General features: G+C 50.5%; 1 protein-coding gene across 1 annotated transcript in view; it reads right to left on the bottom strand.

Annotated features, from left to right (window-relative positions):
- The window catches only part of PSMD9 (proteasome 26S subunit, non-ATPase 9), a 15,301-nt gene extending 7,396 nt beyond the window's left edge, over window positions 1-7,905 (bottom strand). Inside the window, exons 1-2 of the mRNA XM_085844860.1 lie at window positions 7,663-7,905; window positions 5,421-5,523 (exon numbers count right to left, since the gene is read on the bottom strand). Of these exons, the coding sequence (XP_085700986.1) occupies window positions 5,421-5,523; window positions 7,663-7,773 (214 nt within the window). The 5' untranslated portion in view covers window positions 7,774-7,905. The remainder of the gene's footprint in view (window positions 1-5,420; window positions 5,524-7,662) is intronic.
- Between the last annotated feature and the right edge of the window lie 4,726 nt (window positions 7,906-12,631).

Consider the following 12,631-nt stretch of genomic DNA (forward strand, 5'->3'; position numbering starts at 1 on the left):
GCCCCTCTGAATGGGCTGAGAAAGGTGGTGCCGTCATTGTGACGTCGCTGGTACCCAGAGTATCCCAGGAAGTGACGGCACTTCCCCCAAGCTCGGTGGCTGCGTTAAATGTTTGTCTCGTCACCATGTCCATGTGTGTGTGAGTGACAGCTCCATGAAGAGCCTTAGACCTTGTATTAAAGCAACAGAAATGTAAGGTCGGGTTTATGTGAGGCCGTGGTGAATGGACGAGAGGAAGAAACCTGAAAATTGTGTGCAGTGGAGCAGATGCAACGGCGTTGTGTAGCAGCCCAATTCTCAAAGACGTGGCGTGCGTACTCTTCTTCACAATAAAGAGCAACACAGAACGGAAGTTTCAACAGGGAAACACAAAGTCAATGATGTTCATCAGGTTGGTACTAAAACGCTGCCTCATGGCACACTGGTCTTGAGATGAAACACAAGTTGAAGAGGGATCGATTATTTCTGCTCAAGAAGTAGTTTCAGATTTTTTTTTGAATAAAGATTTCAATTCAAACAATTATGGTGAGAATACCACTTCACCGATGACATCATCGTTATCACCCTATATACCCCATGGTGACTTGATGACATTTGGCAAGTTTCAATTTTTTTTAGACGAGCGGTTTCAGAGAAAACGTCGTCCAATTTTTTCCCTTTAATCCAATATGACTTCCATACCATGTGACCTATGACATCAGCGTTAGCAATATAATATTCACCATGGGGAGTCTTTCCTAAGTTTTAAAGTTTTGCATCGATCGGACAAGGGGTTACAGAGGAAACCATTTTTAAAGTAAAAATGTAGAGACGCGGACACATGAAAAGACAGACAGACAGAGACATAGACAGGGGCATTGCACTTGTCTGGCATCCCCTTCAGACAAAGATGAATCAACCACAGAGTTGGAGAAGAGGGAACGCCTACGCTGTGCAGCAATGACGGATTCCTTCACTTTGCTTACAATAGGGAGAAGGCCGACTGGTATGTAGTTGCGTGGAGACTCGGAATCCTTCTTACAGATTGGGGTGCTGTGAGCGACGGCACCACGTCACCATCCGAGAAAGACCCAAAGAGAGAATAACCTCAAAATGAGAGCAAGGAAAGAGGAGAAGGTAGAACAACACCTGAGGATTGAATCACCAATGAGGTCAAGACCAAATGCAGTAGACGTTTCAAGATCGACTCGAAACCTCTCATCTCTCGTGAGATGTACACACATGCTGTGATTGGGTAAACAATAGGTACAGGAAGAGGAGGATTGGGGACCTTGGCCTTTCAAGTAAACAGAGAATTAATGTATCCACTACAAATCAAGAGCAGTGCCCAACATTACTCAATCATTTCGAGCGACGGGACCGAAGGAGAATGGGTAGTCAGCGGGCTTGAGCAGCTGCCGCCAGGATTAGAGAATGGTTCGAGGTTTTTCAAAGGTCTGACAGCAGATGAACATGACGCCAGGCTCTGGCTAAAGGCCTGACACAAACCGGTTGTGGGCTTTGCGGAGGGATTGTAAATTGCCATCAGATCGATTTGCATTGTCGGTGGAAAAGTGTTTGACCAGCTCGTTATGTTGTCAAGGTCTGCAAAAAAAGAAGAGGCTGCTGCTTGTGTGTCTGAAGGATGAGGAATGATTATGGCAGAGGGTGGAGTCATCAATGAAAATGGAAGGTGGATTTTCCATTCAGTTAGAAAGATTGTTCATGGAATAGAGCAACAGGACTGGGTTCCAAGACATTGCCTGGAGGCACTCCAGCCTTGTCCAGGAGGGATTGTCCCGTTGAGAGCCACACGTCGGCTACGAGCGTAGATGAAGTCAGTAATCCAAGTGTGAAGATGACCTTGGATGCCATAGGCAGAGAGTTTGGAGAGCAAGGCAGGATGTTGGACTGGACGTATTGAAATTCAAAACCTCGACATATGTCCAGAGACACGGCCTTGATCACATGTCTGACACCAAGGGCCACCATCCATTGTTGAGAGAGTAGAAGCGCTGTGTCCAATGTGGAGTGACCTGGTCTGAATGGAAACTAATGGTCTGGGATCAGGCCGTTAGAGAAAGGGAAGGATTTGATGTCAACTGTGATTTTTTTTTTTTTTTTTTTTTTTTTTTTTTTTTTTTTGTATACCTTGGTCGAGGCTCGTATGAGAGCGAACACACAACTCACAGCAAGGAGGCATGAGACAAGAGGGGCGGGAGTGGAAGGGACAAAACATTGGGGAACAGACACAGGTGAACTGTGGAAGGGAGAGGGATGGGGATGGGACGGGGAACATGGCGAGGGGAAGATGGACATTAAAGGGACTTTCAGGAAGGAAAGCAGGAGAATTGAAGGAAGTGGGCTTGGGTGGATTATCGGGGGTAGAAAAGATCGAGGATTTGGATGGGGGAAGATAAGAGGTGGTGGTGAACAGCTGTTTTGAAAGCCTGGAGGGAAGAATGGGAAAGAATAGAGTGAGGAAGTTTATTCCAAAGGCGGGAAAAAAGAGGAATGAAAGAGTGAAGATGAGCAGTGATTCGTGATTTTGGTAGTTTTACCAGAAGGGGGTTGTTGGCGGACCTTGAGCGCCCTGTGGAAATGTGGTTGGGACAAATCACAGAGAGAGCAGGGGGGCAAGGCTGGAGAGGAGTCGGTAGAAGACAGAAAGACCACCGACCAACCTGCGGTGATTGAGTGAGAGGCCCAAAGACTCAGCTTCATTGCGGGAGATGCCAATGATCTTAAAAGCCCTGGTTTCGACAGCGTGAAGTCGAGAAAGGTGGGAGGCAGGAGCACCAGCCCAGAGGGGAGAGCAGTACTCCATCAGGCTACGGACAAAAGCTTTGTAAGTGGTCAGGAGCTCAAGAGGGCCGAGGAAGGACTTTGCACGACGGAGGATTCCCAGTCGGCGACTGGCTTTTGAGGCAAGGTTGGAAATGTGACTTTCCCAGGAAAGGTCATGGCAGAAAGTGAGACCCAGAAGCTTGAAAGAAAAGACTTCTTCCAGAGGATTGTTGAGAAAGTGGATGGGGGGGTTTTGTAAACGGTCCTTTCGAAGAGACATAGTGAGAGTGTGAGATTTGTCTGGATTGAAAGACATGTTCCACGTGTTGGACCAGTTTGTGATTTTATCCAGATCTGCAGTGAGCGAAGAAGCTGCTGCTTGCCGGTCTGAGGGATGACAGATGGTACGGCAGAGGGTGGAGTCATCGGCAAAGAGAAATAGAGGATTTTCCAGAGAGTCCGAGAGATCATTGATGAAAACCAGAAAAAGAACAGGGCCCAGAACGCTACCTTGAGGAACTCCAGCCTGCACAGGAAGAGGGGATGAAAGAACTCCATTTAGGGCCACACGTTGACTGCGACAGGAGAGGAAGTCTGCGAGCCATGAGTGGAGATGGCCTTGAATACCATGGGAAGAGAGTTTGGTGAGTAGGGCAGGGTGCCAGACTGTGTCAAAAGCACGTGATATGTCCAGGGATACGGCTCGGATTTCCTGTCTGGCATTGAGGACCTCCATCCAATGATGGGAGAGCAGTAGCAGCATATCTAGGGTAGAGTGACCTGGTCTGAAACCAAATTGATGATTGGAAATCAAGCCATTGGAGAAGAGGAAGGATTTCATGTCTGAAGCGATGATGGATTCCATAACCTTGCTGATGATTGGGAGAAGGCTGATTGGTCTATAGTTACAGGGATCTGTTTTTGCACCTTTTTTATGCAGGGCAGTGATGTTAGCAGATTTCCAAGCAGATGGCAGATGACCTTGGGAAGATGAGAGGGTGAATAGAACAGAGAGAGGGTGAGCAAGAGCAGAAGAGCAGGCTTTGAGGACACGTGGGCTGATGCCGTCTGGACCGGTTGCAGAATCTGACTCGAGGTTTGAAAGCAAGCTCTCCACCTTGTCAGGAGAAAAGGATACAGAGTCCAGGGACAGTTGGGTGCGACTGGGTAAAGTGGGTAGAGATAGTGATGGGTTTGGGACACAAGATTTAGCTGCAAACACCGAATTTAGACATTCAGCTTTATCACGTGTGGAATCAGCAGTGCGGCCATTTGAGGTAAGGGAGGGGATGGAGGGGGAACATACACCAGAAACAGATTTGATTAAACGCCACCAGGATTTTGAGGAGGGAGAGAGGTTTGAGAGTTCAGACTTGAGATGAGAAAGATGTTGTTTTCTGGCTCTCCTGAGGGTAGCTACACACTTGTTCCGAGCTTTGTGGAAAGAACTGAGATTGCCCTCAGTTGGGTTTGCTTTCCATGAGGCAAAGGCAAGTTGTTTCAGGACAACTGCCTCGCCACAAGCTTCAGTAAACCAAGGGCGGGAGGAAGGGTAAGACAACTGAACACGAGAGGGGATAAATCTGTGCATGAGGGAGAGCAAGTTTCTTTGAAAGAATTCCCAGGATGAGTTGATGTTTGAGAAAGTAGTGATAGGAGACCAGTCTGTAAGTTTGATGGCTGCTCGGAGACCCTGCCAGTCGGCTTGAGTGAAATGCCAGACTCGACGGCGGTGAGGTGGTTCTCTGATAACAGCCAGAGAGATGTCCACTTTAACAAGGACGTGGTCAGAAGAACCAATTGGAGCGAAGGAAGAGCAGCAGATATTGTCAGGGAAATTTGTCAAAATCAGATCCAGAAGAGATGGAGTACCATTGGTTGAGATCCGGGTCGGGAAGTTGACCGATTGAGTCAGTCCCAATGAGTCACAGAAAGCTTTTGCTGATGTCCCATGGCAGGTGAGAGAGGTACCCACACCTAGCCAACTGGCGTGATGACAATTGAAGTCGCCACATAAGAGGAAGAGAGAGTTTGGATGAGAAGATAGAAGATGGTCCATGTTTTCGGAGAGTGAGGTGTAGATGGAGTCATCACTGTTCGGTGGACGGTACAGTACACATATAAACATGAGGTGGGAGTGGAGGGGAAGCCGAAGCCAGAGGTATTCCTGGGGGTGTGGGGGTGTGAGAGCAGTGCAGGGAGAGTGAGGAATAGAGTCTTTGATGAAGAGAGCAACACCTCCACCAGGACGAGGCTCAGGTCTGTCATACCGTAAGAGGGAGTAACCAGGGAGAGATACTTGGGAGTCAGACACGTCGGATATGTGATGACGGATTCCATAACCTTGCTGGTGATTGCAAGCAATTTAATCACCATTCTTTCTTTTTTAAATAAACGAAAAACAAATCAATTTCAAGGCTGTGATTGTCAACAACAAAACAGAAGAAGGAACCGTGACAAGGTTGAAAATGGTGCACACAAGAAATTAATTCACATGGATTAGAGCAACAGCTTTAATAACCATCGCACGGCCTTGTCCATTTTACTCTGGTGTTCCTGTCGAGCAGGTATGTCCAAAAAAAAAAAAATGAAACAAATAAATAAACTCATAAAATACAAAAACATCATTTTTACTTTTACAAATGTCCACTTACAGATGATGTCACGCCTTGCCTTCCGCACCCGATAAACATCGATGTCAGAACGTGGGTAATCCTCTGCATCCACCAACGGTTCAGTCATGCCAACATTTTGTTGCTATGGAGAGAGAGACAGAGACAGAGACAGAGACAGAGACAGAGACAGAGACAGAGACAGAGACAGAGACAGAGACAGAGACAGAGACAGAGACAGAGACAGAGAGAGAGAGGTTACAAGTACGTTTGGAGAGAAGAACAAAATAATGGAACCACAACACACGTCACGGAACGAGTTGCAGCCTGGAGTCTGAGGGGTTCCGGTCAACAGACCATCACTAAATATGAGGAAAACACAAATCATGTCACAAAGTTGGAAATAGGAAACAAACTCTTCATTTACAATTAAGCAAATTAATGAGATTATCTTTACCCTCTTCCAACCGAGCAAACACACAGAGGCAACAGCGTGTCGGCACAACTGTGACGTTCGAGGTCAGGCTGGTAGTCAGGGTATCGAGCATGTGATGATTGACTTGACGAAGAAGTGAGCAGTACAGACAGTTGGAACTAATTTATAACAATGGCAGTTGAGGAGGGGATGAAGAAGTACCACAAGATCACGTATTGCAAGATGAGTACAACCCAATGGTGCTTTATTTCGAGTCTCAGTGCAAGCAGAGTCATTTGGATTTACGACGACGGTCTCGTCACAGAGACTCACTCCAATCTGGTACGTTGGGTCACCAACGTTTCAAAGAGTGGACCCGCCCGAGTACGACACGATGGAACTTCGGCACACTCTTTGATCAGTTTCCTGTCTGTCCGCATCCTCTCACTCTTCAAGTATTTAGTTGCCAAGTGCCTCACAAAGGCCCATTGTACGGCTGCCAAGGGCTCCAAGGTGGTCAGCTGTTGGGAAATGGCCCCACCCGTGTGCACAAGTCCCTTCTCTGTCACTCAGTGTCATGGCGACCTCTCACTGGAGTAGGTAAACAAGGTTGCTCGTGACATGTTGTGATGATATATCAATCGAGTAGATATTTATCCTCAACTCTTGACTGAACTACCAATGAAAATGCCAAACAAATGTGAGTGAAGAAAAATACATAAAAAAAGAAAGAATCCTCAATTACACGGGAGGGGGGGAGGGGGGGAGGGGGGGAGGGGGGGAGGGAGGGAGGAAAATAAATAAATAAATACACAAAGTGTCCAAAAATTACCGTTCAAAGCACAAGAAAACATTAATGAAATGGGATAACGATGCGGTTCACGAAATGGGAAAGAACTTTTGTTGAAATTTTGATTTTGTTTAATATCCAGGTTTCACCTGTGACACGTGACGTCACATTGACTGCACTGCAAATTGCACCGACTCAAGGAAAAGCGCCGTGTGTGACTTGTTTATGGAGAGAAAATCACTTACACATGTCAACAAAGCTTTATGATGACCGACACAAGGCCACCGTGCCTCCCGGCGCCCCCCCTCGCCGCCGTGCCTCCCGGCGCCCCCCCTCGCCGCCGTGCCTCCCGGCGCCCCCCCTCGCCACCGTGCCTCCCGGCGCCCCCCCTCGCCGCCGTGCCTCCCGGCGCCCCCTCGCCGCCGTGCCTCCCGGCGCCCCCTCGCCGCCGTGCCTCCCGGCGCCCCCTCGCCGCCGTGCCTCCCGGCGCCCCCTCGCCGCCGTGCCTCCCGGCGCCCCCTCGCCACCGTGCCTCCCGGCGCCCCCCTCGCCGCCGTGCCTCCCGGCGCCCCCCTCGCCGCCGTGCCTCCCGGCGCCCCCTCGCCGCCGTGCCTCCCGGCGCCCCCCTCGCCGCCGTGCCTCCCGGCGCCCCCTCGCCGCCGTGCCTCCCGGCGCCCCCCTCGCCACCGTGCCTCCCGGCGCCCCCCCTCGCCACCGTGCTTCCTGGCTCCCCGCCGGGCCTCCCCGCGCCCCCCTCGCCGCCGTGCCTCCCGGCGCCTGGCCCTCCACGCCATCCCTCGCGGCTCCCCCTCGTACCTCCCGGACCCTGGCCCTCCACGCCATGCCTCGCGGCTCCCCCCCGTACCTCCCGGACCCTGGCCCTCCACGCCATCCCTCGCGGCCCCCCCCGAACCCCCCGATCCCTGGCCCTCCCCGCCGTGCCTCGCGGCTCCCCCCCGTACCTCCCGGACCCTGGCCCTCCCCGCCGTGCCTCACGGCTCCCTGTCGTTCCTCCCAGCCCCCCGCCCTCCCCTCCGTGCCTCCCGACGCTCACTGCAAGTCACCGAGTCCCGACTCACCTCCTGAAGCTGCTCATGCAATTCTCGGATCGTCTTTTCCAGCTCATCCTTTCGCTCCACCAAGGCCCGAACCGACTCCACGGTCACACGGTCATCCTGCTGTGCTTCCATGGTGGCAACAAGTTCACAATGCAAGGAATCCTTCACCAAGTCCTTCCTCGATCCTTCATCAAGTCCTTCCTCGATCTTTCACACATTCGGTGGAGGAGGAACCGGAAGTAATCCCTCGGACCCTCTCTGTGCTTGGGAAACCTCTTCCAGTCTTGGCATCGAGTTGTTCGCCCCCAATGGGCCGATCGACACGTTCAAAACGACGAATTTGATCATCTTCAATGATAATACACCCGCTCTCAACGTGAGCAGCACGAAGAGTCACGTAATGACCATCGATGGAGTATATAGATTACAGTAGATCTTGGCGAGATTCCTCCGTTTCAGTTCTGTGTTGAACAATCCGAGTGATTGTTAAAAAGTAATTAGCACTCGTTGAAATGAGAGCGAGAGATGAACCTTCAGAGTTTAGGCTTTATTCCATTTGATTGGAGCCGCTTCTGTGGGCACACCAGGAAATACAGGTTCAGCTAGGAGTACATAAGCAGTAACGTATACATGTGCAGTTAACCATTGCAGACTAAATCCGCGTAAGCACGGAGTTCGATATAATCTCCATTCTCACCAGTCAATGAGCACCTTCAGTTAACGAGCATCAAGTGAACAGCCGATGTCAATAGCAATGCCCCGGGGACAATCACTCGTGCCGCAGAGAGACCTCCCCTTATACACGAGACGCACAACATGTGATCCCGCGTCATGTCCCTCAATTCACCTCAATTCACCACATTCTCCCCACCTTTAAAATGTAACTAGGGGCCCAACTTACACACCATGATTGCTTTAGCACTATAGGAGTATACATTTCAAGCAACGCGGACTAATAGATCTACAGAAGCATACATGCCAAGCAGTGGTTATTTTGAGTTGTAGGAGCATGGAAATGAGCATCGATATATGATATAATGGGCATATAGGAGCATGAGCAGCGAGAATGCCGATAATCCCCTTTACAGATTGAGTTGTCGAGGGGGCCTTATTCGTCGACCTCTCCGGGAGTAAATGGCAGTTTCACTTGAGGGAGACTCCCGATCCTCTTGGTGAGCCTCGACTTGTGCCGGGGATGACTCCTCGATCGCTCTCGGGTGGAACGTGGCAGCCCCGTCGCCCGGCGGAGTTCCTGGGGGGGAAATGTCAGAAGGAGGAGTGCCAGAAGGTGGTGTACCTGCGGGAGGAGTACCTGAGGGAGCCAGATGGCGAACCGACACAGTGGTCTCCCTGCCATCCAGGAGCCTGACATGAGCATACTCTGGATTAGTGTCAATGAGTTCGACCCCCTCCACCAGGGGTTCATACTTGCTTTGTCGTACCGGGCGTTTCATGAACACTGTACCGGGGTGGGTCAGCCAGTTGGGCACCGTTTGACCGTCAACATAACGTCGTTGGTGAGTAAACATACGTTCGTGAGGAGTGGCATTGGTGGACGTGCAGAGCAAAGAGCGTATGGAATTCAGAGCGTCGGGAAGGGTAACCTCCCACCGCTCGGGGCCCAGTCCTCTCGATTTCAGCGCCAGAGTTACGGCTTTCCAAATAACTCCATTATACCTTTCCACCTGCCCGTTTCCCTGTGGGTTGTAACCCGTCGTTCGACTAGTTGCTATGCCGTGCTCTAATAGGAATTGTTTTAGCCCGGCCGACATGAAACACGGCCCTCTGTCTGAATGTATGTACGAAGGTCTCCCAAACATAGCGAAGAGGTCAGAGAGACATTTCACGACAGTGCCCGAGGTCATATCCGAGCACGGAAACGCGAAAGGGAACCTTGAATATTCATCAACAACGGTGAATATGTATCTGTTGTCTGTTTCGGTCGGCAGGGGCCCTTTGAAGTCGATGTTTAGTCTCTCGAAGGGGGAAGTGGCCTTGATCAGTCTGCCAGATGCCGCGCCAAAGAATCTGGGTTTTAGTTCAGCACAAACAGGGCATGAAGCATTCATTTGTTTAATATCTTCAACAGAATAGGGAAGATTTTGTCTGCGTACGAAATGTGCCATCCTGGTTACCCCTGGGTGGCACAGAGACACATGGAGGTCTTGCAAAGCCTGGCTGATTGTTGCCGAACTGTAGACCCGGGAGAAGGTATCTGCAGCAGGGTTTTCTTTCCCGGGCCGGTAAACAATGTCGTATCTGTAGCAAGCTAGGTCTATCCGCCATCTCATAATTTTTTCATTCTTAATTTTCCCGTTATTTTTCCCATCAAACATGAAAGCCACGGATCGTTGGTCCGTAACGAGCGTGAAGTGGTTTCCCAGTAAATAATGTCTCCATTTCCGCAGCGCTTCAACGATGGCGTACGCTTCCTTCTCTATCGCTGAGTGTCTCTGCTCGCTTCTAGAGAGAGTTCTCGAGAAGAACGCGACCGGCCGCCCAGACTGATTAAGTGTAGCAGCTATGGCGTGATTTGAAGCGTCGGTCTCCACCACGAAGGGCACCGAGCTGTCGATCGATAAAACCACGGACTTACTGATATCATCCTTGAGGTTGTGGAAAGCTCTTACAACAGCGGCATCTGGTGGAAAGTTTTTGCAATGCACTAAGGGATGTATTTTCTCGGAGTATTGCGAAATCCATCTCGCATAGTAAGCGAACATCCCGATCACCCGGCGCATTGTTTGCAAGTCCTGAGGTGGTGGAAGCTCACGGAGCGGGCGCAATCGCTCAGGATCAGGCTTAATTGTGCCGTCGGCTATCGTGTAGCCGAGAAGGTCAATTGACCTTGCCGAGAATACGCATTTCTCGTAGTTGAGAGTCAGATTATATTTTCTAGCAATGCTCAAGAATCTGTCCAGATTCCTATCATGTTCCCTCTGATCCCTACCGCACACTGTGACATTGTCCACATAAACAAAAGTGTCTTTGAGGTTTTCATCTGAGATGATGTCGTCCATAACCCGTTGGAAGCAAGCTACTCCATTCGTGACACCGAATGGTATCCTTCTGAACTGGTAGAGGCGCCGCCCTGCCTGGAATGCAGTGTAAGGTTTGTCTTCCTCTCGGATGGGAATTTGATGATAGGCGCTTCGCAAGTCGATGGTACTGAATACCTTATAATTGGCCACGCGTTCGACCATCTCATCTATGCGCGGCAGGGGGTAGGCGTCGAGTTGGGTGAAGCGATTGACCGTTTGGGAATAATCGACAACCATTCGTTTCTTATGGTTCTGACTGCTGGTTACTAACACCTGTGCGCGCCATGGCGAATCGCTCGGTTCTATAATTCCCTCCTCCAGTAATCGCTTGGTTTCCGAAGTGATGAAATTCATGTCAGCAGTGGTATATCGCCGCGATTTAATCGCTATCGGTTTGCAGACCGGCGACAAGTTAGCGAACAGCTGGGGGGACGTCACCTCCGCGGTGGTCAACGCATTTAAAATTAGACGAGGCTTGCTTCCTCCAAAGGGTATTTCGACGCTCGTGTGCTGCTTGAGGACATTATGACCCAGAATTACGTCTGCGCACAAATCACGAAGCACCAGCACCTTTACATCCCGATGCGTGTACCCTTTTATGTCCAATTCAACATTGCAGTACCCTCGTACGCGGGATTGTAGTGAGGTGGCGGCCATGCATACCGTATTGTCAGTCGGGTGGATTACCCATTTCCTGCCCTTCACTAGCGAGCTGTTGACGAAACTTTCAGAGCTACCGGTATCAATCAGTGCCTCAGCCATATGCCCGTTAATTCGTACGTTGATGATAGCCTTGGATAGATTCCCCGGGGAGGCTGCAGTTAATTTATTCTGCGAGTAGAGAGCCGCAGAAGTGGGTTTATTTCTCCTTAGAGTAGATTTGCATACCCTGGCATAATGCCCTTTCTTGTCGCAATTCATGCATGTGGCATCTCTGGCGGGGCATTTTTGACGAGGATGCCTTTTGTACCCACAAAAGAAGCATTTACCAACCGGAGCAGTTGCTGAGGAGTTTGACGAGGTCTGGGTATCCGGCTCCTCGGGTGTTTCTCCATCCCCTATGTCTGGCTGTGTCTGTGCCAGTGGGGTTCCTTGGGTTCCCATCGTAGCAGCGTTCATGAGCAGCATCGGTGTCCCAAATGACTCAGATTGCTGCTGAGCCGTATCCATCGCTCGAGCCTGATCGACTACCTTGTCAAGAGTGGGTTGCGCTTTCTCTAGTAAGCGTTGCCGTATGTGGGCTGATCTGAGTCCTTGGATGAATGCCTCCCGTGTGGCTTCCTTTCGGTGTTCCTCGGCGCTTACCGCCCGGAAGCTGCCGTCTTTTCCCAGCTGATTCAGAGCTTGCAGGAACTGATCGATTGTCTCCCCGGCTGCTTGCTTGCGTGTGTTGAGAAGATGTCGTATGTATACCTCGTTCTTGGGCTTCACGTAGAGCGCTTGCAGCACCTCGATCGCTGCTTCGTAAGTGTCGCACCCCGAGAAGAGCCTGTACACGCTGGGCGAGACATGATTCACGAGGGCGGCAAATTTGTCAGCTCCCTCCTCGATGATGGTCAGATAGTGTGAGAAGGAACAGAACCAATGTGACCATTTCATTTCTGCGTCAGTCGCGTTCGGGTCTGCGTCGAACCTCTCTGGTTTGTAGATCTTGTCCATCGTTGGTTGAGAGAGCCGAGAAAATCAAATGGAATAAATTGAAATGAGAGCGAGAGATGAACCTTCAGAGTTTAGGCTTTATTCCATTTGATTGGAGCCGCTTCTGTGGGCACACCGGGGAATACAGGTTCAGCTAGGAGTACATAAGCAGTAACGTATACATGTGCAGTTAATCATTGCAGACAATCCGCGTAAGCACGGAGTTCGATATAATCTCCATTCTCACCAGTCAATGAGCACCTTCAGTTAACGAGCATCAAGTGGACAGCCGATGTCAATAGCAATGCCCC

The sequence above is a fragment of the Eptatretus burgeri genome, chromosome 11 (genome assembly GCF_056783735.1).
Source record: "Eptatretus burgeri isolate ZD-2024b chromosome 11, Ebu_testis_v1, whole genome shotgun sequence".
Classification (NCBI taxonomy): domain Eukaryota; kingdom Metazoa; phylum Chordata; class Myxini; order Myxiniformes; family Myxinidae; genus Eptatretus; species Eptatretus burgeri.